General features: G+C 41.9%; 1 protein-coding gene across 1 annotated transcript; it reads right to left on the reverse strand.

Moving 5' to 3' along the window:
* Positions 1–5315: 5315 nt before the first annotated feature.
* MEDAG (mesenteric estrogen dependent adipogenesis) lies at positions 5316–20347 on the reverse strand. The gene is made up of 5 exons (XM_081909441.1): positions 20044–20347; positions 11783–11892; positions 9654–9766; positions 8847–9132; positions 5316–7725 (listed from the first exon to the last, which is right to left on the reverse strand). Exons 1-5 carry the CDS (start codon positions 20328–20330, stop codon positions 7592–7594), a joined length of 930 nt encoding a protein of 309 aa, XP_081765567.1. The 5' UTR covers positions 20331–20347; the 3' UTR covers positions 5316–7591.
* Between the last annotated feature and the right edge of the window lie 3657 nt (positions 20348–24004).

Consider the following 24004-nt stretch of genomic DNA (forward strand, 5'->3'; position numbering starts at 1 on the left):
TGCCTGCTATCGTTGCTATCCCTTAATTCCTTGTTTGTAAGAAAATAGTAAAAATTATCATTTACCAGATGGACCATTCCACATCCCAGATTTCATGTTACCCTGTGAATGAGACTAACATGTTCAAAAGTGCATGTATTACATAGCTGCACTTATTTTATATTTTTAAAGTATGATTGCTTAGAGCTTCCTATCAAGTAATAAACACAAACTTTGTTATTTCATAATACATAGTCATGGTATGTGTGTATGCCATTCTCTTCCTGAAAATATAAAGTGTAGTTGACACATACAAGTACTCTATAGTTATTCTATAGTTAAACTATGGAATTTGCTTCCACAAGGGGCAGTGATAGCCACCAACCAGGATAGCTTTAAAAGAGGATTAGATAAATTCATGGAGGATAAGGCTGGCATGGCTACTAAGCCTGGTTGGTATTTATTGTATATATTGCATCCATTGTTGCAAGTTGCCATTAGGGCACATCTGGAGGGACACAGGTCCCCTATCCCTGCCTATATATATGGGGAATATATTATTGCCCAAGAGCTTCTTAGGCCCCTAACTTTGGCTTTAGGTTTTTTTTTAAAAAAATGTTGGAAATGTCTTTTTCTGCTGGAATGCTGGCAGCTGTATTAAAACTCTATTCACTGCGTTTTAGTTGCAACATTCCAAAGGGTTGAAAAAGCCAAGTCTTTTGTAATTTTCCCCTTGCTGCAATGTAATCATATAAGCATGCATGCAGTTAGCATTATTTTATTCATATAAGCCAGGCACAGGCAAACTCGGCCCTCCAGATGTTTTGGAACTACAATTCCCATCATCCCTGACCACTGGTCCTGTTAGCTAGGGATCAGGGGAGTTGTAGTCCCAAAACATCTGGAGGGGCGAGTTTGCCTTTGCCTGCTCTTGTTTCCCCCCACATTTTGAGAATTTATGTTGCAAATAGTCATTTGTGGTACAGCATCAGACTAAACTTTCAGGGAAAATGGATCTCACCTGTTGGTGCTGCTTTGCATTGAAGACATATTAATGTTGCACCTTAATTTGTTGTTTTGGGACTTGAAAAGAAGAATGAGGGCGTTGAGGACATAAAATAGTAATACATTTTCAGTCATTCTTCTGCTAAAAAGGTCACGTAGCACAGAAAAGCTTTTAAGCAACATTCCAGTTACAGAATCCATTGAGCTGATTTTGGAGCCGTTCATATTCATGAAAACTTTTTATTCTGCCAAATTTTATTCAATGTTCTAGCATACCACTCTCTGGGCCATCTGATTTCAACAAGTTTTGCAGAGTAGAGTTCATCTTTTTAAGAGCTTTCTTGTGGGAATTCCTGCCAGACATTGTTAGACCAATCCCAGGCTGGATTGTCTGACAAACTTGGAGGAAAAGTGGCATAATTATACATAAATTCTGATATCCATCATTACTAACTGGAATTGTTGTTAAGGAGGTGTGCCTGGGGGAAAGTGTAACCAGAAGTCACTCCTTCTAATAGTGAACACAGCTGGTGAGGGCCAACAGGGTTACAAAATGGGTGCACTGAGAAATTAAGAGTGAGCACTATCAGCATACTTGGTGGAACAAGGTTTGCAGAAATACAGAAAAAAAATTCAGGAATGAACACTAAGGGTGCAAGAAAACCCAGAAAGTGTCGAATGAGAATGGTGCATGTTCAATTGGCGTTTACCATAGAACATTTAGTGTCTGTTGCAGAGTAGTGGGAAACTGGGGGACATTGTGAATCTAATATCTCAAATAGAGGACATGGCTGGCTGCAACATCAAATAGGAGATCTTTGCCCTGGAATGTTTTGTTGCAGAGTTTATATTCTCAGCCATGTAAAGGTGAAGGTAAAAGGACCCTGGATAGTTATGGGGTGCGGTGCTCATCTCACTTCAGGCCAAGGGAGCCAGCATTTGTCCACAAACAGCTTACCAGGTCATGTAGCCAGCATGACTAAACGGCTTCTGGCCCAACAGGACACTGTGACGACTGTCAGAGCACACGGAAACGCCATTTACCTTCCTGCCACAGCGGAACCTATTTATCTACTCGCACTGGTATGCTTTCGAACTGCAAGGTTGGCAGGAGCTGGGAAAGAGCAACGGGAAGCTCACCTCATTGCTTGGACTCGAACCACCGACTTTCTCATTGGCAAATCCAAGAGGCTCAGTGGTTTAGACCACAGCGCCACCCGCTCAGTCAAGTATTGGTCTTCAAAGGGAACCCAGTCATGTTACTGGCTTTTATATGTAGATAAAAACCTTCGGATTTCTCAGTGGTTGCAAATCATACAGTCGGCTCCAATGCATGGATACTCTGAAGACGGTCTCAATGAATTTCAGTAAAATATATGTAGGATTGATTGCAATTTCAAACAAGCAATCAAAGTTTTAATCCAATTCAGTATACATATTTATGGCAGAAACCATGGATCAAATCAATGTTCGGCATAATTGCCTTTAAAAGGGATTTTAGCATATTTCCCCCCAATCACTTTGCCAGCAGTATAGCAAATGTACATGCTTCCCAAATGCTAACACTTTATCCCATTTTGTAAGGGTTCGCTTCAACTAAACCATCAAAGCATTGTGTCTCATCTTTTATTCATATTATTTCCCTTCCACATACCCTTTGGATGATTCCGTACCCTTGAGAAAGTGGTTTAGAAGGTAATTAATAAATCAGCTGTAATATTATCATTATTGCTAATTTCTGTTCAGTATACCTCCCCCATTAATGTTTTGCAGTACAGCCGAGTGAAGGAATTAGTCCATTTCTTTGTAAATAAGCAATGTAAATGTGTAGCTTAGAGAATTCCCAGGAGTGCTAGGAAAAAATTGTGCTCAAGCCAATGTTGCCAGCTCAATTGGAATGCCCATGCCTGATGCATATGAGTTTCAGGTTTTGCTCAGAACTCTCAGAGGAGACTCCAATTGCAACTTCTTCCAGTACTTCCCTCTCAAGCCACATCATAGACCACCTACAAGTGTCTTGGTGAAGTTACCAGTGCGCCAGTGATTTTTCCCTTGACACCCGACTTACTGTAACTGCTATCATTCACACCAGACCTAAGTTAAAGCGGTGTGGGATTGCATCATCTTTAGACTCTCACAAAAGTCACCCAGTCTATCCCATTCCACTTCCTCCATGGCAGAAGCAACATGATACAAATTGCCCCAAACAGACACAGCGTTGCAAGTCCCATAATATACTGGAGACAACAATGGCTTTGGGTGGTGTGGAAACCCTGGCCTCTCCAGCCATCTAGAACATTCTCCAGTCAAATTTCTGCTTTGAGACTGGCAAGTCACATTGACTTGTACTACCCCTCTCAAAAACAGCTGATACCAAAATTAATTGGAATTTTTATCTAGTATGACAGCGCAAGCAGTTACATTATCTAACTGAACAGAGTCTCCAATACTCTGTGCAGATGAGAATTCTCATGCCTCTGGTAAGGTTCAGTTTTACCTTACCATTATTTAGTCTGGGGGATGTTTTCATGTATCCAGTATAAATCATTGGTGCTTTAACATTAATTTGAAGAAGCTGTGGTGGTAATGGAATATAGTAGTGGGATGAGTTGGATAGTTTTAGGTCAGAAAGCATGACTAATATCTGAGTAATCCCTTTGAAGAGGTGATTCAGCCAGTTCTTGTAATATTTCATTTCACCATGGTAAAAACATGTTTTTTTAAGGTCCACAGTGTATTATATCACTGAACAGCAAATAGAACAACAGCACTTGGTTGCATAATACATTTGATCCGCCACTATATTAATCTCAAATCATTGTGATAACATGTCAAGGTTCTTGCCCAGTACTGCTAAATAAAAGCTGTGCTTTTCACACTGCAGACAGAATTGAATTCATTATTTAAATTTAGCTTCTTGTGTCATAGTCACTCATCTGCTAACACAGGCGAGCATGATGCGACTGTCTGAAACAGTTTACGAAAAGGGCATCTCTTACACTTTGCTTTGGTTCAAAGACTTCGACTGCTCTTCATTGAAAGTATAAGCTCAAGCTTCTGTATTCTTTTCTTGCAGCATGCAAAGCTGCCACACATCTGTTTTGGCAACAGCCCACTAGTTTGGTGCAGAGCTGCAGGGACAGGGCTGTTGTATGGCCAGTTATATGAGACATGGTTGCCCCTTCCTAGTCAAACCTAGACATCATCATGGAACCATGGACTGAAGGCTCTATTCTATGCCCTCTTCCTTTGCTGCTGGGCTTGTACATTGTTCCCGGAACCTGTGCTTTTCACCTGGGTTCTTTTGGGGCTCCTCTGCACCAGCCCCAATCATTTTCAGGCTGAATTTGTTGTTTGGATCCGAAGAACTACTTTGTGCATAGATTTACAGTTGCTAACACAGGGTCATATTTGAACATTGCCTTTTCACTTTGAAACACAGGGTATGCATGCACACACACACGAGAGAGAGAGAGAGAGAGAGAGCGCGCGCGCTAGCTTTTGAAAGCTGTCAGTTTCAAAAACTAAGATGTCATCTGAACTGGAGGTTTACCATTCAAGAAACAAGCCTAAAGCCCCAATGGACACGTGCAAGTAATTGTTACAACTCTGGGTCTCGGCCCATGACTTTTAGACTCAAGTTTACAGCAATTTTATTGCTCTGATTTGCTCCAGGTAACATAGCTCTTCTGGAGGAATCTGTTACTTAGGTGGACAGAGGTTCATCTTGCTTCTTCACTATACAGTCCTCAGCAAATGCTAAAGACACACCTCTTTGCCTTTGACACCTGAGATGTGTTTTTTTCAGGGCCCATCCTATCCCTGTGACTTACCTGTTTTCATTGCTTTTATTTCTCAATTTTAAATTGTTGTAACTTGCACCCTGGGACATGCTGTTGAAGGGCCAGTAATGAATTTATCAACCATTGTCACAGTCATGGGCAAGTTCGTTATATCAACTTTGTTATACATTCACTAGCTGGAGCCAGATACAAATAGTGACACAAGAGTTGGAGCTGAGTGTCTACAGCACACAATCAGATATACACCACTTCACCTGCATATACCCATACAATTCTACAGTGGAGTTCCTAAATGCCATAGTTACCACAGGAGTTTGTCAGAATCCAATTCAGAACAGGCTGCTTTTTGTTGTTGCTACTGCTGAACAGCTGGGAGCGAAAATCCCTTGCTGATCTACTGCAAGTCATCCAGGGAGCCACCACCAGTAGATTCCTTCTACCTACTCCTGTCATTTCGATTAATCCTGCTTCTTATGACTTGGTATGTGGCATGTACAGATACACGGGAACAAAAACTGAAGACACCTATTTAAAAATCTCCCTTTATTGTAAATGGAAAATATACAAAGGCACTGAATAGGCAATCACTGAAAACACACTTTTTGGTGTGCAGATTCAATATGATGACAACAAAAGCCTGCTTTTTTGGGGGCAGAACTCATTCATAGGATTTCTTTTTCCAAGCAAACAAGATAAAAACGATAGTTATTGAAGTCCCATACAGTACCAGTTTAAATCAGTCAGCATACACAGACAGCATTTCCATTGTTGGAAGACATTATACTTTAGCAATATAAAACTGGTTTTCAAATATCATGCTATGGAGTGGGGGAGGAGGTAAAATATTCACCAGTGAAAGACCTAACACTGTCATGTTGTCCACTGCTGACTGAAAGATGAAAAGTACTTAAAAAGTAGCCTGTTTTACTATGGGATGCCTCATGATAAACAGTCCTCAGTCTAAGGTCATTAACCTCCAAGGGAGAGTCTACATCTCATATATTGTATTCATTAGTTCTGTTAGTGTCTGAAGGGAAGAGACATTTTCCCTAATCTATATCCCAGTGCAGGTCACCCATATTACTATGAAGCCACTGCTCTGGGTGTAGTGTGATGCCCCATCTACAGAAGGGAAATAAGTGAGTCTTCCTCAGAAGGAAAGGGACCGTTAAGCTCTTGGGTAAGTTATCAGAGTCCTTGAAACTCTAGCCAAGTGCTATTTGGACCAATTTTCAGTTTGTTTGTGGGGTTTTTTGGAAAAATCTTCAGGAACAATATGCGTTCCCACATCAGTAAAATCTTCAAATACAAGTGAAGAGCAAATCTGGAGATTCTCAGTCAGGCAATCGTATGCCACCTTGACAGTAAACGAACCCACATGGTATTGAATATGTAGAACCAAATGAGAAATTGAAGATGTGGTTGATATGGTCTTTGCATGATACGGAATTATGTGGACATGGTGGCCCAATGTCTACTTGCTATGGCTGAAAACCTACATATTTCTCTGGTGTACAGTGATCCACTGTATGTGTAAAATGGCTTTTGCCATCAACAGTGGGGTTGCAGAAAAGTTAAGGACAGTTGTGCTCCATTTACAGCAACTGGCGAAGCTCCCGAGAAGAAAACCCTGCTGCCATGTCATCTGTTTAAGGTATGTTATGAAGGCAAGTTAAAGATTGAGTAGAAGATATATTATCCTGCAGGTTAAATGACTGAACTAGGCTTTAATGTAGAAAGCAATGCACATTCCATCTGCCTCCACGTGTGACGATTTTCTTACAAGTTACTTAAAAAAACCAGTAATGCATTTATCTTCAGAACTGATGCAGCGTTTTGAAAAAGCACAACCTTTAAAACCTACCGCGATTGGCATGCTAGTGTTAAAATGTAGCATTTAATACAAAATAGCAGTATCAAAGGAATATGGCATTTTACAGAGGCTGCATCAGAACTTCAGAGACTTCCGTGATCATTACTTGAGGGAATGCAAGAAAAAAAAAAGTAATTTAAAAAACATAGTGCTAGATTTTCCCAGTGGATTCCTTTAAGTGCTTTGGAAGAAAAGTAATGAACAGTTTATGGTGTAGATTAGTTCTCCTTTTGGCCTATGGGAAGATGAAGGACAAAATAAGCTATTTTGACTTCGGGAGATACAGGAAGCGTGTAATGGAGCTGAGAATAGTCTCTCAAGCATTCCGAATTGCAGTCACATTTATCTAGGGTGTTTCATCTTTCCAAGCCAGAACAGAACTACAAATCTGGGCACCCATTGACTTTTGATCATCATCTAAAAGCTTTTGGGTTCAAGTATTCCCTCTGCTAGTTCTTTAAGGCCCCAATTAGCCATTTTTTTAAAACTGCAGGAAGTGTAGCTGCATTTTATGAGCCTCAAAAGCCGTTCTGTATCCCATTAACTTTTTCCACTGGAAACAGTGCTAAGCTGGAGCAATAATGAAGCTAGCAACATACTACACATAATTTTAGTGGCGTTTAAAAAACTTGTAATTTCAAACCACTTGAATAATCTAGATTTAAAATCACTGAAATGACTCTAGCTATATGCATTCTGACTGCAATAACAAGAAAACCCTATCCTCCAGAAAGCTCATAATGTTGAAAGACGAACTCGGCAAGTACTATTTTAAGAACCAGAAGTGGCTTTTCCTGAACCAACAAACTCAGCAGGAATGAAAGAGTTCCCTAATTCTTCTGGGCAAAATGCAAATGAAAACAGAAGTCTTCTTTCAATAACTTCTTTCATTCTATATTTAAGACAATTCCACTTTGGTGGATTTCTTCCTTCATGAAAACCTGATTAATGTATTTGATCCTTCTTCAGATTCCTGAGCCCCTGGAAGTGTCCAAACTACAAAAGGCGACTCCATCCAAGGTGATTGTGGTGTGAGGTTGCCATTAAACACATCATCTACTGAAGCTGCAAGAAAGCACAAGAAGGAGAATTACAACACATCTAAGGAAATAGGCCACTGTAATCCTTTTGCCTACAAAACTGAGAAACTTTCTAATGCATATAACCTAGTAGGCAAAAAAATATCTTAGTCTGGTAATTCTGGAAGAATCAAAACTTATTTTTAGGCCTCATCTGCACTCTGCCTTAAAAGCAGCATCACACCACTTTAAACAGTCAGGACGTCTCCCAAAGGCTCATAAAATCATAGCTCTGTAGACCTGGAAGGGACCCCAAGCGTTGCCTAGTCCAACCTCCTGAAATGCGGGAATCACAACTAAAGAATCCCTGACAGGGCCATCCAACCTCTCTTTAAAAGCCTCCATTGAAGGAGAGTCCAACAGCTTCTGAAGGAGTCTGTTCCACTGTTGGGCAGCTCTTACTGTCAGAAAGTTCTTCCTAATTTTTGGTTGGAATCTCCTTTATTGTAATTTGAATCAATTGGTTTGGGTCCTACCCTCTGGAGCAGCAGAAAACAAGCTTGCTCTATTTTCCATGTGACAGCCCTTTAGATAGTTAAAGATGACTATCTTTTCACCTCTCAGTCTTCTCTTCTCCAGACTAAGCATACCCAATACCCTCAACTGTTCCTCATAAGGCTTGGTTTCCAGACCCTTTATCCTCTTGGTCGCCCTCCTCTGCACACATTCCAGTTGTCAATATCCTTCTTAAACTGTAGTGCCTAGAACTGGACACAGTAGTCCAGCTGGGGTCTGACCAAGGCAGAATACAGCAGTACTATTACTTCCCTTGATGTGGGCACTATTATCATGGAATCAGTTGTTTGTTAAGGGTGCTGAGAGTTGTGAGGTGATCCCTACTTCCCTCACACTTCCCAGAGTACCCCAGATTAGTGACTCAAACCAAACCTCCATTTTAGTACTCAAGGTTTGGGTTTCTTCAAATCAAAGGATCCAGGAGCAGTTCAATCATTGTGACCTCTGAACAGTACAATGGTACCTCAGGTTAAGTACAGTTTCAGGTTAAAAATGGATCTCCAGAACGAATTAAGTACTTAACCCAAGGTACCACTTTATGTGGAGATATAGATTTTAAAAATCTCACTTAAAAACACAACACCTACTTACCCCTGGATGTAACACTAAACTTTCTGTCTGAAAAGCTGTTTGACCGCATGTTTGGTTCACTCATTTTATCCAGAAACTTTGTTATCATCTCTTTCTTCTGTGGATTGGTACTAGACAAATTCAGAACTTTCCCATTCACCATAACTGTCCGTTTGCTGATTCCAAACCAATAAAAGAAGTCAAATAAGGCGTCGCATTTGAACTCGTAGGAAAAACTCAGGCTTTCTTTATTGACCAAATGGGCTCCAGGAGGAAAAAAATTCTTTACAACATCTTGGAAATCAAACTATACAAAGAAAAAGAAGGTATATTACCAAATTTTGTACCTCTTATACCTCTAGTTATGAAAGCCACTTATATAAAAGTTTTGGAATCAGGTTAAGATTAATCTTACCCCAAAAGCAAACAGTGGTGCAGCTAGGTCATTTTAGACCCTGGACTTAGTAGTCTAACTGGGAGAGCCCTTTAAACAACCACGTTTTATACTTTATAATTGCTTCCACATTCCTGAAATGTTAGAGCAAAAACAAAGGAAGAGCCCTGGAGGGGGGAAACCTCTAAGCACGTGGAGCTTTGCATTTTAAACTTCCTTAAAAGCACAGCACCAGCCAAGACGGACAAATGTGATATACAATATTCAGTGTCAATGTCCTTTGGATTTTTTTGTGTCAGTGGAGATTGCAAGATTGTTCAGGGAACATGCCCTTTACCCGTCATAAAAAGTTACATTTGTACCAGTCACAGAGCAATCACACAGGTACAGACAGATAACAGCCATATGTAGGACAACCTCTCTGTCTAACTCACCTGAAGTTTGTAACTTTCTCCAATCACAGAAGATATTATATTGTTCATTCCATTCTCAATCTGTCTTCTCATCTTCGGGTGGCGGGTGTTCACAAGCAAAGCATATGTTTTTTCTAAGGATGGATTAGAAATTATTGTTATTTATTAATGCCAGACCTTACTATTGTATTTCAGATGTTGCTCTTAAACCTTTACACAAAGTTTTGCTGGAGTTCTCTTCTCTTCTGTAGACTGCTGCTGCACACCCACACACTACTAAGTTAGCAAACATGTGTGAGCATGGCACACATCTTAATATGTAAAGGGAATATGCACCTTTTCTGAATCTGTGAATTTGCTTTAGGGAGACACTGTTATGGATCACACAGTATGTATTAGACACCATTTAACATGTGTGTCATTTTCTCACATTACCAAGTACATCAAACATAAGTCTTGTTACCTGCTAATCTTGTAAGATGCAGAGCAATCCTTTCATAGTTACATTTGATTGAATGTATAACTGCTGCTGCTGTTATAGATCCAGTAGTCTCTTTAGCACTCTAGTGTTATCCAAAGAGATAATTAATTCAAAGAGTACTGCACATGGACCTCCAGTGGCTGTATACAGGAATTAAGCCACTTGAAATTACACCTTCCAGAAGGTCTCTGCTCACAGGAGAGCCTAGTTCAACACCATTTTGAGCTGTTCCCCATAGTCTCTCAATTTATTTTGGTTCGCTGCAAAAATCTGAGTTCCTGTTCCTCTTTTAAAACGTTTTATTGCCATTTGAGGTTAAACTGCCTTATGTTTTAGGGAGGAGAGATATAAGTATTAAATTCAGATTCCATAGATCTGAAGAGAACAGTGCTAAACTTGCCATGATTAAATACTAGACTGAAAGAAAAACCAGTGGGCTGCTTGCGTCCTCTAAAGCACATTTATGCATTTGACAGGCTTTGTGAACCTCAACTTTCTCTTTTAAAGTAAAGCTGTCTGGTCCAGCCTATTTAAGTGAAAGTTGAGATTCTCAAAACCCATGAAATGTACAAGAGTAGTCCTCTGATTATGCTTTGTTCCAATCTGATTTATTAATCATGACTTATTTAGCAGTATCTTCTTGGAATCTATGTCGCTGGTTTTCAGAGACTAAAGGCCAGCCCCAATCATCTTCCTTATCCTAAGGTAGCCACTCTGAAACCACATCCTTGCTGGCACAACAAGCTCAGCCCATGATCTATTTAATTTTGGTACTCTTTAAACATTTTAACAGGCAAAAAGCCCCAGATCCAGCTTTATGTGCTTTTAAGGTATTTCAGCAAGTTTTGCAGTTCTTGTAGTCCACAGAGAGGTGGACCTAATTGTGATCAAGTTTTCAAATTAATCAGAGTACTCATCCATGGAAGGTCCAGCAGAAACATCCTTATCCAACTATATACCAATTTGGGAAACCACCAGCGACCAAAACCGGTTCTGCCACTGTGCAAGCATAACTGCCACAGCAGGAGGCATGTTTCACTGATATAAAACCAAACAATATTTTTACATGCTTAAGACTACGTTATAAATCAAAGTTGCCAATCTTACAGGATGTCGCAGCGCAGTGACAGCTTCATTTTTAAAAAGGCATCACTGAACTGAATTTAACCATACCGGATTCAAATTCAACCATGGCTCGGAATGTTAGAATGATGTCGGAATGAAGTTAAGTGGTTTTGGCAGTAATGTTATAAAAGAGTATGTAAAAATGGATTGTTATTAGGTGAGAAGGTAAAGTTACAATACATTAAGGTAAAGGATTAAGATAAAAACAAGGAGGGAAAGGATTTGCTGAATTAACTAATTGAACTGGAATACAAAAAAGGGAGGTGTGAGGTGGTCAGGGAAACAAGTAAATGAAATATAAGATATGAAAAGATTGATTTGTTTTTAACTGTTTTCTATTTTTTTTGTACCTTGTATTTTTCCTTTGTATTTTTGTACTTCTTTTCCCCCCTCTTTTCCTCTTTTTTACTTTGTAACCTCTTTCTTTTTGTAAAACTTTAATAAATATCTTTTTTTAAAAAATCAAATTAACCATGGCTCTTTACACAGAGTTTATTTAGATCCAAAATATGCCCTTTTAAAAAAGGTTCACTCATAGGTTTACCTTTCGAAGAATTATATTTTGTTCTGACGTTGAAGAAGAATACCAATGGGCGACCCAGTATAGTCTCTCTGTAGTTTTTATAGTCATAGTGGGTGTTGAGTTCTACGTATCTGTTGGGAGAAGAAGGCTGCATTAACGCAACTTAACTGAAAAGCAGGATACAGAAATAGTTTCAGCATGTGGCAGTTAAGGTAAAGGATTAAAGCAAACTTTGCAGGAAGCATAAAAATAAAAGGAAACAAGTCACGATGAAATGTTTCTGGTATTCAGCCACCAAAGACCATTTACGTGGACAGAGAGGTGAAAATGGAGCTGTACAGAAGGACCCCACCCCACAAACAAATTTAAAGTGGCTGTGAAGTAGAACCACTCTTGGTTAGGAAACTATTATTTTTGAAGCGCCCAGTATACTTAATTAGGCAGGAATTACCACATCTCCTGTTTTGAAGGCTATCCTTTTCAATGTGACTGTTTGTTAAAGCAAAAACAGCATCATAAAAAGGAGAGAGTAGGACATGTGGTTAAGGATGTGTCACCTTTTCCTTTTATGAAGCCAGGCTTCTGGCGTTTTTAACCTTCCTCTTCAACTATGAGAGAGTTGAATTGGAACTTTACTTAGACCACAGTCTTCAAACCACGTACTCTGGCGTAGGTCCAGTGAAGTAAAAAGAAGGATAAGTAAAAAAATAAATCACCCTTTAAAAAGCACAGGTTTAAACGTCTCTGGAAATTGGATCTAGTGCCTACATGCCAGGACTAAGATACTGGTTTCTGAAACTATGAGAGTTGGCATCCATTAATCACACATCAGGGATGACCAAACCAGAACCTGAGGGCACCACAGCCACCCTCTGGGGCCTTGTGCGTTACCCCTGGGCACCAGGGGCATTGGATGCTGGTTTGATGACACGTGTATTTTCTGAAACTGTATTATTGTTCTTAATAGGATTGGGGGTGGCAGACGCTTCTGTTGTCCGTGAGGGTTTTTTCTGAAGGGGGTTGTGGTTCAAACGTGTTCTGCATATGTGATTGAGATGCATGCACTTGGGGAGAGGGAGAGAGATGTATCTGGTATGTGTGCAAGTTTCAGAGAAAGAGGTATGTGTGGTTGTGTGTATGTTAAGTATGTGTGTCTGAGGGAGTGTGACTGTGAACACATTATATATTTTTTTCTGGTACTGGGGAATTGCCCCTGTTGTTAGACAGAAACAGTATTTGGGGTGGGGAGCAGAAGAAAACCAATATTGTGTGATTTCCACAGTCAGGACCAGCACATAACAACTGGCTTCCTACAGCAAGTGTGAGGTTGTCCAGGATGCAGGGAGTTGCAATGACTGTCCTCTCCCTAATGTAGTGCTATGCCACAGCCCCATGGCAGCCATGTTACGTTCTACCATGCTCCCCACTGCAGCCATTTTGTGTTACAGTGGTGCCTCGCAAGACGAAATTAATTCGTTCCGTGAGTCTTTTCGTCTTGCGATGTTTTTCGTCCTGCGAAGCACGGTCCGTCGCAACTGCGCCTCTTCAAGCGGCTTTAGGAAAAAAGCGAACAAACTCGCAAGACGTTTTCGTCTTGTGAAGCAAACCCATAGGGAAATTCGTCTTGCGAAGCGACGCAAAAACCGAAAAACCCTTTCGTCGTGCGCGTTTTTCGTTTTGTGAGGCATTCGTCTTGCGGGGCACCACTGTATATACCACAAGCTCCATGACAGCCATTTTGTGACAGGTACCCAAAGCACTTCCTCAGAATTTGAAACTGATGCAAAAAGGTTTGCAACTCACGCATGAAGCAGATACTAAGTCCCTTTCATGGTTTTAAACTTTAAAAACAAACAAACTCTTTTAGGTTACAGACATCAAAGGAGGTTTGATTGATCGATTGATCTGTTTGTGCACCAAGTTGAAGTTTGATGAGCCTGACCAAACTAGTTTAACCAGGGTTATTTGATTAGAAGGAATCCTTTCTTTCTTTCTAAAAGAGATAAACACATTTAAGCCTCTTGCATTCCACTGTGCTTACAGGGCAGGGAACAGCTGAATGCAAGGACATGTTAGCTTTCGCTAGAATGCTTAGTGATCAGTCTTTACATTATTAAGCACAAACCATGGAAGCCCCATATGGGAAAATGCATTAGCCCTTACAGAAGTCAAGCAGATCTATTTAAAATTCCAATACCCTGGGGCTCAGCTTTATTTCAGTCAAACGTTTAAGCCTGGTTGGATAGTTCCATGTGGTTGCCTTCTATGGAAACTGTGGTTTAGAGTCATTTTATTATTTAATAAGTCCCCAAACAGGAATAAAGATAGTGTAGACTTGGGGGGGGGGGTGAGAGAGAGAGAGGTGGGAGGCAGAGGGAGAGATGGTAACAAAAACAAAAAGCAACCTTTTTCTGCTTTATATTACTGGATCAGTTAAATACGGAATACAGTACACCATTACTGCTGCTTCTGTAAACACATCATCACATTTGCTAAGGCAAAGTGGCTTGTTTTTTCCCAGGCAGGCCAATTTTACTCAATTTCACACCATATAAACCGCTAATCCTGCATGGGTTCAGCTATTTGGAGGAATATATTCCTCTTAATGGCTCGCCATACAATATAGACACATCTTCCCAGCTTGTATCTCCCCAGCTAGTTTAAAACTAAAATTGTTAATGCATTGGAAGTACAAAGACGGTACAACAGACAAGCCAGATTCATTTCCCCACTTCAGCTTATAATGTGGTTGTTGGACTGTGTAAGGTGGTAATGCAGGATACCAGTCAGACACAGGAAAAGTTGGATGGGTGGTACAGTAAGGAAATACACATTCTCCCATGAGTCAGTGTTCTGGCTGAACCACAGTCATGCTGTTTATCCCCTGAAAGTGATTAATTTGAAATGTGCTGGATACAAGTTAGTCTGTGCAAAAATTGTACTCCATTTCTTAAATGCCAATTGCAAGTCACTACGTCCTTTTGAAAACATCATCTACCAAGACAAATGGGCCTAATTTTCCACCGCTGAAAATCAGCGTAGCTGGTAACCAAGCAGATGTTTCTAACCACTATTTCATTTTAATTTATGCTCGTTTTCACAAATATTTGCCCATATAATATACATATACCAGAATCTTAAATCTTTCAGAGTTGGTAAAAGGGTAAAGGGCCCCCTGACAGTTAAGTCTAGTCGCAAATGACTCTGGGGTTGTGGCGCTCATCTCGCTTTACTGGCCGAGGGAGCCAATGTTTGTCCGCAGACAGTTTTTCCGGGTCATGTGGCTAGCACGACTAAACCGCTTCAGGCGAAACCAGAGCAGCGCACGGAAACACCATTTACCTTTCCACTACAGCAGTACCTATTTATCTATTTGCACTTTGATGTGCTTTCGAACTGCTATGTTGGCAGGAGCTGGGACTGAGCAACAGGAGCTTACCTCTTCACGGGGAATCGAACCGCCTACCTTCTGATCGACAAGCCCTAGGCTCAGTGGCTTAGACCACAGCACCACTCGTGTCCCTTTCAGAGTTGGTAGCTCATGTCTAGTTGGATTTTGTAAAGAAGAACTTATAGCAAATTCTGCCATAAAATGCATATTTATAAAGTGTTGCTTTTCATACCCACACCATTCCTTGATCTTTGAATTTATTGTTATTCACGCTTTTATACTGTATTTTATGCTGTTTTTTGTTGTATCACAATTAAATGTTTAAAATTCGTTGTTAGCTGCCCTGAGCCCGGTTTTCTGAATCGGGAAGGGCAAGGTCTAAATAAAAACAAAATATTATTACTCTGATTGTTTTATATATATTTTTAAAGGATTTTGACAGATTGGCCCTTCTCCACACCTAATTATTCTGCCCCTCTTCCCAGTGCACCAATGCTAGTATTTAAATTGGTGCAAAGACAGGAGGGGCATTACTGTATATCACCCATGTAGACCAGTGGAAGATCCTGGAGGTGCAAATATCAATGAGCTGTGGGACACACAGCAGTTATAGCCACTCAGAAAAAGGATAAATGGCTGCTTTTAGGTGTCAATATACACATTCCTGACATCTTCCAGAAATGGCTAGAAAGATTAAATTTGGGGCACCTCTGGGACAGGGGACTCAAGAGCATATTGCAACTTTAACCTTGGCACGATTAAAGTGCTTTGTGGTCCTAGTGCAACAAAACCACTCATGGTAATTTTTTTTAATGGAACTTTGTGTGGTTTGGAAAGTTGAAATCCACTGAGAATTGTGGGATGAACAAATTGTCAATGGAAAGACCTGCAAACACTCCATGAGCAAGTTGGAATGAGTGCTCAATGAAGTCCGGACGATAAAGACTAAAGCTTTGAGTTTGAATGCCAACAAACAGGTCATCTGGAAAAGCCCCTGGGATTTTTTTAGTACTGAACTGGGGGCAGACAGAAAGAATTGTACCATACTGGTACTTGCCTCCTCCTCTGTAAAAGGAATTTAGGGCATTCAAACTGGATAGCCATCCCTACAGAAAGCTTTGGGATTCCTAAACATGGAATGAATAACCAAATTTGGGATAATAAAGAAATGCATAACTATTTCACCTTTAGATTCTAAACACTGGAAAACTGTCATTTAAACTCACTGCCACAAATTCAAAGAGTTTTAGCCAAGCCTAGCAACCATCAGTTTTAAATAACCGCTCAGATTCGTTTTCTCAATAATGTAATGTTAACTGAGCCAGACCCTCTAGAGACATTCCAAATAGTGTCTCACACCCAGCCAGTCTTTTTCTGTTCTTGTATACAGTAACACTGCAGAGTGCCTAAGTGCTCAGATCACAAGGCAAATCTCCACAGCTGAAGATTCCCAAAGGCTATGATGCATTCTTTTCTCTGCCGTCCAGATTTCAGCAAGAACGGCTTCACAGAGCCAGGTTTTAGCAAAGGAAGAGTTTCATCTCTGCAACATTGGTTTTAGAGAGGCCAAATCTTTGCATTGTAGGCCTGACAAAACAAAAGAACCAAACAGGATTTCAACTTGTTCTTTTAAACAAGCAACCAGAGTAAATAAGAATAAAAGGATAAGCTGCCACACCCTGTAGTTTTCATTGAAAGAGAACAAGTCTAAATAACAAAGAGGTTACACATAAGAGAAGGTAGTTGCCCCACAATAAGGAAATAATATTTTTTTAAGCCTCTAATTGAGGAAAGCAACAATATGAAAAAATTATGAACTTAGCCTATGTGGCAGCATGCCCACCACTGCATGCCCCTGAGGAAGGGGCTGTAGTTATTTGGTAGAACAGGTGATTCATAAGCAGAAAGGCCCAAGGTTTAATCCCTTTCAGACATCAATCTGAAACACTGGGAGCCGCTGCCAGTCAGTGTATGCAATACTGAGCAAGATGGTCCGACTCTGTATAGGGCAGCTTCCACTGTTCATATGCCTATTTCTCCAGGCTGCAAGGCCCTCTCCATCTGCTTGGATGGGACAAAGTGTCCTAGGCTCATAGAATTGTAGAGTTGGAAGGAAGTCTGATATAGAGTCTCCCATTTGAGAATTGCTACCCTGAAATGATCATAGAATTGTACAGCAGAGTTGGAAGGGAACCTGACGATCACCCCCTTCAATGCAGGAATATGCAGCTGTCCCAAACGGGGATCGAACCTGCAAACATGGCGTTATCAGCACCACACTCTAATCAACTGAGCTACCGTAACAGAAGGAAAAACCTGGTCCCTGAAATGTCCCATGTTTTTCCACTTGCCTCCTCATTCCCTTTCTCCTTATGTGTCATGTCTCTTAGACATGAGGCTTCCTTTGATGACAGCTTGGAAACTATAACTAGGGCAGAATTCAGCAGCCAGATTATGAACTGGGACTAGAAAGTCCGAGCACATGACATCAATCCTGGCCCGACAGCACTGGCTACTGACTAGTTTCTGGACTCCATTCAAAAAGCTGGTTTCAACCTATAAAGTCTTATGTGGCTCACGATACCTAAAGGACCATCTCTCCCCATATGAACCAACCCAGACCTTGTGGTCTTCATCAGAGGCCTTCTTCCATGTACCTCACCTGAGGGTGACTAAACAAGAAAGAGCCTTTTCTGTAGGGTGCATTCACCGCCCCCCCCCCAAATGCAAACAGGTCTTCCCAGGGTAATATGCCTGGTGTCATTATATCAGTTTTTTAGGTGCCAGGCTACGACTTTTCCCCGCACTCAGGCCTTGGTAACTAGGCTTCCGTGGTGATGACCAGCTTGGATGCTGCCAAGAAGTTCAGAAACAAGGCATGAAAGATCTTACTATTACTGTAGGGTTGGCCTTCTGAACCCTGTTGTCAAGTTAGCACTGGAAAATCCCGAAGCAGTAGGGGGCAGAGAAACATGCAGACTGAGATCTGCAAGACCTCTGGTGGTCTGTAGTGGCTCAGCAAGTGTTTTTGACTCAGCAGCTTAACAGAAACAGCTGAAACAACAAAGAGGGGGGGAAAGGGTCCTCTACAACTGGCCTTGTGCTAATCCCTTCTCTGTCTGCTTTGGCGTTTTCAGATCAAGGAAATAAATCCCTGGGCTCAACATGTGTCCAGAGGCATCCTGTTCCTTAGATTTTCTTTTTAATGTTCAGCAGAAACCAAGTTAAAAAGAAAAAACTTAAAGGGAGTGAAGCACTGTAGCCTTGGAGGGGTTGTGGGTGGCTGAAGGGATCTCTAGGTCCTGGGAGACAGCCGATGATAGTATCAGACCTTGGTCTCTCCCGAAAACTCAGGAGAAATGCCCCTTTCCCTCAGTTCTAAGGCCACATTCGTACCCACCTACATTTAAACCACTATGATACCACTTTGAATGGTCATGGCTCCCCATAAATAATTATGGGCCCTGTTGCTAAGAGTTGTTAGAAGACCCCTACTAAAGTCCCCTCCCCGAGTTCCCTGCAAAAAGGAATTGATTGATAAATTACTCTGAGAATCCTGGCTGTGAATGAACATGGGTCACTTAACAACTCTCAGCACCTTTAACAAACTACAGCTCCCAGGATTCTTTGGGGGAAAGGCATGACTGTTTAAAGTGGTAGCAAAATGCACATATGCATGGGGTGAATGGGGCCTAAGTTTATGTCCTCCTGAAATTTCCCATCTGGTTCCGGTTGGTGAACCTCGAGAGTTCTAGTATGAAAAACCAAGCCTGATGTCTTTTCTAATGCACCCCACAGTGGAAAAGTGGTGGTGACCAGTTAACCACTTCGGATCCCCAAAGCCTTAAGTCCCTTGGATACTCTTTTCCAAGACGCTGCCTGGCATTCACGCTTATCCAATACCCAATGACCTTCTCAATACTTCATTTTTTACGAATTGACCCGCCGACCTTTGTATGATGACACACCTTTAGTAATTGCCATTATCAGTCTTCATATGTTCAGGCTGGGAGCAGGAAAGGGAAAGGCATATTCCTCATGCTCAGGTGCACTCATTTATTAACATTTCACATGTTCCAGAGCTAAGCCATAGGGCTGAAAAATTTCCATCCAGAGAAATGAGAGCAAAGGAGCTTCAAATACCCAGTTAGGTGACAATAAGAACAAGATGGAAAATGAAGTTGGTACAGGAGTAAGATACTATTGCTGTTTGAAAGAGCAGGCAGTAGAAGATAGCTATCTATATAAAACCCTCTAAGCTGTTTCCATAACCCCTGGGCTAGGGCTTAATGGGGAATGGCCCTCCCAGCTAAATGATAAGAGTATTTGCTTTCCATGCAGAAGACCCCTGCCTGAAACCCTGGGGAGCAGCTGCCAGTCAGTGTAGACAACAGGGAGCTAGATGGACAAATGGTTTGACTTGGTATAAGGCAGCTTCCTACCAACCCACACCTATTTCATCTCTTTCCAGCCCATTTTCACAACAAACCAACCAGGTCAGCACAAACACCCCCCAAAGACTACTTACTATACTGCAATAGTTTCATACCACCCGCCATAAATCCAGAGCTTTTATACTTTTCATCTAGGTTCCGGCAACCTCACAAAGTACCAATCCTGCTTCTGGTCTAAGATGAGCTATAGGGGTTTGGACCTGCAAATAAGTCTCTCTCTATTCTCGCTCCCTCCCCACAAGGGCTCCAGTGCATTTGATAGCCCGCATGGCATGTAACAATTCAACAGGTGTAGTTTCCTAGCTAGCAGGGCGGAAGCCTAGATCTGCTAGACTCGCGGGAGGCATCACACCCACTGCCCCAAAATGACGCTAGGAGAAGAAACTGGGTGCCTCCCCCCCCCCCCATCAGGGAATGAGAAGGAGGTGAAGTTCTACCTCTTGAAGTAGTCGGTGAACTTGCAATGGTACTGCCCGTCCACGTGGACGGAGCCGTCGCTGATCACCGTGAAGCCGCCTCCCAGCCGCCGGCTCGGCGGGCTCCGCACGGTCAAGGCGCCCCCCGACAGCTGGAAGGACTCCGGCTGCAGCAGCGCCAGCTGTTGCAGAGGCAGCACAGCCATCTCGCAGTTGCACGTCCGCAGGCTCTGCAGCTCCCCCGACGAGACCGAGGTCAGGCTGGGCCGGACCGAGCTGCACGAGTCGGACCCGCTCCAGACGGCCATGGCGGCGGAGCAGCAGCGACGGGCTCTGCAAGGAACTGCTAGCAAGCGGCGTCCGCGCGGGCGAGAAAAGCGCTTCGGCGCAGCTCCGCCTCCGAGCCGCCGGGGAGCGAAAGGGAGGCGGAGCGAAGGGCCGACGGCAGCGGCAGGCGCCTCCCCGCCTGGGGGCAAAATCTGCAGAGTTTAGGCGGCCTTGGCCTGCAAACTTGGCCTACCAAAGCAGCGGTGAGCAATCGGCTGTCCGCCCTCTCCGTCTCTTTCCCCTCTGGGAGTCACGGACTCCAATGTGGCCTTTGGAAGCCGCCAGCGGCGCGCTTCTTATGGGGGTGTTATTATTGCCTGCAACAGCACAACTGGACGCCTTCTTCTGCCCCAGCTCCCAGCTGCAATAAAACATGTCTCTCCTCTGTGGGTCTCTGCAGCGACAGCAGGGCTTGTTGGCGCACTCCTCCATTGCCTCCTAAACAAGCTGTAGCTTAGGGCCCCACTCGCTTGGGGGGCCCAAAAAAATTAAAGGAAAGTAAACCTGGATGTACATTTCCAAAATATAAGATAAAAAACAAATAAAATAAAACCTACATACAGCAACAGTGGCAAATGGCTATAGATACCTATTAGGTCCATAAATTACCATATAGCACATATTCAACACAAAAAACAGTGACAATTTGTTGTTGACAAAGGACAGCTGGATATATAAAGGGCCTCATTACCTTCAGTAGCTTAGGGCCTCATCAAACCGAAATCTGGCCCTCCTCCTGAGACAGACGGGTGCCAAATATATTTATTTATACCCCGCCGCTTTTCCCCTAACAGGAATCAAGGCAGCTTCTGGATAAAAAGAACTGCTAAAAACATAGAAAAAACAATTAAACAGTGGTAGAATTCAAACCATATACAGTACATATACAACATCTGTTAAAACCACACAAAGAATTACAGTAAAAACAGCACAGCGCCTTTCATTAAAAGCAGTTGGTTCCCAAAAACCTGTTGGAGCAGGAAAGTCGTTACCTGCCAGTTCCTTCTGGATTAAAGTAAGTTGCATGACTGCACCCTGCACTGCTTGCAGTCTTGTGCTGCACGTGAGTTTACTCACACATGCATGTGTGCCAGTTCACATTGGCATGTACATTATAGTACAGCTCATACATGCCTACTCAGAATGGAGGCATATTGCATTCCTGGGGGAGTGAGGAGGACCTCAACCTTCAAGAGTGCAACACCAAGGGATTGATCACATGTGTGAACAGGTCACCACCATTAATGGGAAGGGCCATAGCTCAGTGGTATAGCTTTTGCACACAGAAGGTCCCTAGTTCATTCACCGGCATCTCTAGGTAGGACTGGGAAAGGGCCGTAAACAATACTGTACTGAGCTAGATGGACCAAAGGTCAGACTCTGTAGATGCCTATGTTCTTGTGTGATCATCTCAAATTCTTTCCCATCTGCCTTCGCTCACCTCTCAACAAGCTTGGTGGAATCTTTTGCAAACTGGCAACTGAGATCCACAGACTGTATTAATTATCCGGGAGTGACAATACTTTGGAGCTACAACTCAATCCCTCGATTCGATGGAGATGCATTGGCATAATTGGCCCAAGGTTTTAATAATATACAGTGTGCTTTTTCCTGGGAGAAAGCCCCATTTAATTCAGTGGGGCTTGCTTCTAAATGAATGGGCCTAGAAAGCAGTAATCCTGTGCAATACTTTCGGTAACTTGCAAGTTGGTAGTGAGTCAATGGGATTTAATGTCGAAATCACCATGCATTGAATGAGGCTGGAAGACAAGTTGTTTAGAGAGATTTGGCTGACATAGCTTGTCCTGCAAAGGTGAAATAAGTTACACCCTGCTGCAGTTTCTTCTAGGTGCATGCATGACACACATCTGCACAAACTTTGATTATGCTGATCTACAAGTCCCTTTTCACCAGTCAATACTATCCATCCATGATATCCAGCAACCAGAGATTAATACAACCAATGCCACAACTGGAAGGCAGGGAGATGCCCCATGCACAAATCAAATAACTCCAGAAAGCTGTCCAAGCCACCACTTTTGGTTTGTTGAAAAAGAGGAAATGCCTCACCCAAAACAGGATACAGATTTATTTACAGTCTGCACATGCTACTTTTTATGCATTTGTTTGGAAATATTTGCAATAACATTAATAGAAATAAGATTACCAGTAATTGCCCTGTAGGGGGAAAGTTAACCAGGTGCCTGTTTCCTTTGCTGTTCAGGTACTAACCATTGATGGGGAATTTAAGTCCCTTCAGGCTGCTATTGCTATGTTTAGGTTCTTCATCTTAAAAGTGGTCTGAGACTGGACAGCAGCTCTTTCAAAGAGAAGACACCTTCAAACAGAGTTCTGTCCTCTGTAAAGTAGGGCACATGGGCACCCTAATTATATTAAGCATACAGAAGATATTCTCCCCAAAAATCTGTCTATTAGCTGGGAATGCACAACTTAATAGATGTTAACATGTTTTCTTTAAAAAGGCTAAGAGATTATAGCACAACAGCCATGAGTTCCAGATGGGACAAGCAACTTATGTCCTTATGTCCCACCTGCAAACTGCCCACAGAGAGTTTGCAGCTGTAGCCTGATAGAATGGAAACTGCTAGGTGAAAGAGAGGGAGAAGCCTGCTGGAGCTGACTTCTCAGCAGAGTTGTTAGCTTGCCTTCTCCTGCTTCCCTTCTAACCCTCGCTGCAACCTGATGGAATAGCTGCTCTTTAACACTCTTCAGTATGTGTGTGTGTGTGTGCGCTTTTGCACCAGACCCACCTCTTATACTCTAAATTAAAACCTGCTTTTTAAAAAAGCTGCTTCTATTTTAGTGTATTCATCATACGTTGCATGTCACCCAGAAATCCACATTGCATATAAATGTTTTAATAAAAGCATTTTTTATGTATAAGAAAGAGCCCGATCCATTCTATAATAAAATTGTAGATGGAAGGGAAGAACCCTGAATGCTTTCGTGAGCTCCTTGAAAAAAGGGGCTTGGATAAACTAGTTCTTCCAGTATCTTAGTAAAAGAAATTCAACCAAAAAGGGGAAAAGAAAGGGCTGGATAAAAATAGACTAAACAAAAATTTCACAATCATTACAGGAATCACTGTGTCAAACATTTGTATCACAGGAGTCTTATGAAAGCACTTGCTGTGTTTCCAGAGTTGTTTTGACAGTTCGTAGAACATTTGTTGCAAAACTCTCAGGGTGCAGAATAAGAAGTTTATTTTAGTGAGACCTCAGCTTGTCTTCAGTTACTGCAAATTGGAATAGCATGTCCAGAAATGAGAGGCCCTTTCGGTATTATAGCTATAGAAATTTGTGCACACGCTCCCTCTGATATGAATTACCACAGATACATTTGCAGCAGAACTGATCTCATCTTCTTGGCTGAGATACATTTATGGACGAAACATTCACATATGTGACCAAATTGTGTGAATGAAGGAGAATAAGTGTGTGTTGCTAGGTGGGGATGAGGGAGCTGTACATTCAAGAACTGAAATAGTTTCCATTTGAGATAACGTGTTGCAAAGGCAGAAACCTTGAGAAAGCCAAGATCTGTGGTACAGATTCGATCTCTTTAATTTTTTTGTGCGTGCATTTGAAATAGTCCAAGTCCTATAAATTTACTTTAAAACAAGGCAGAGAAAACA

The sequence above is a fragment of the Podarcis melisellensis genome, assembly GCF_964234715.1.
Source record: "Podarcis melisellensis genome assembly, chromosome: 4".
Classification (NCBI taxonomy): domain Eukaryota; kingdom Metazoa; phylum Chordata; class Lepidosauria; order Squamata; family Lacertidae; genus Podarcis; species Podarcis melisellensis.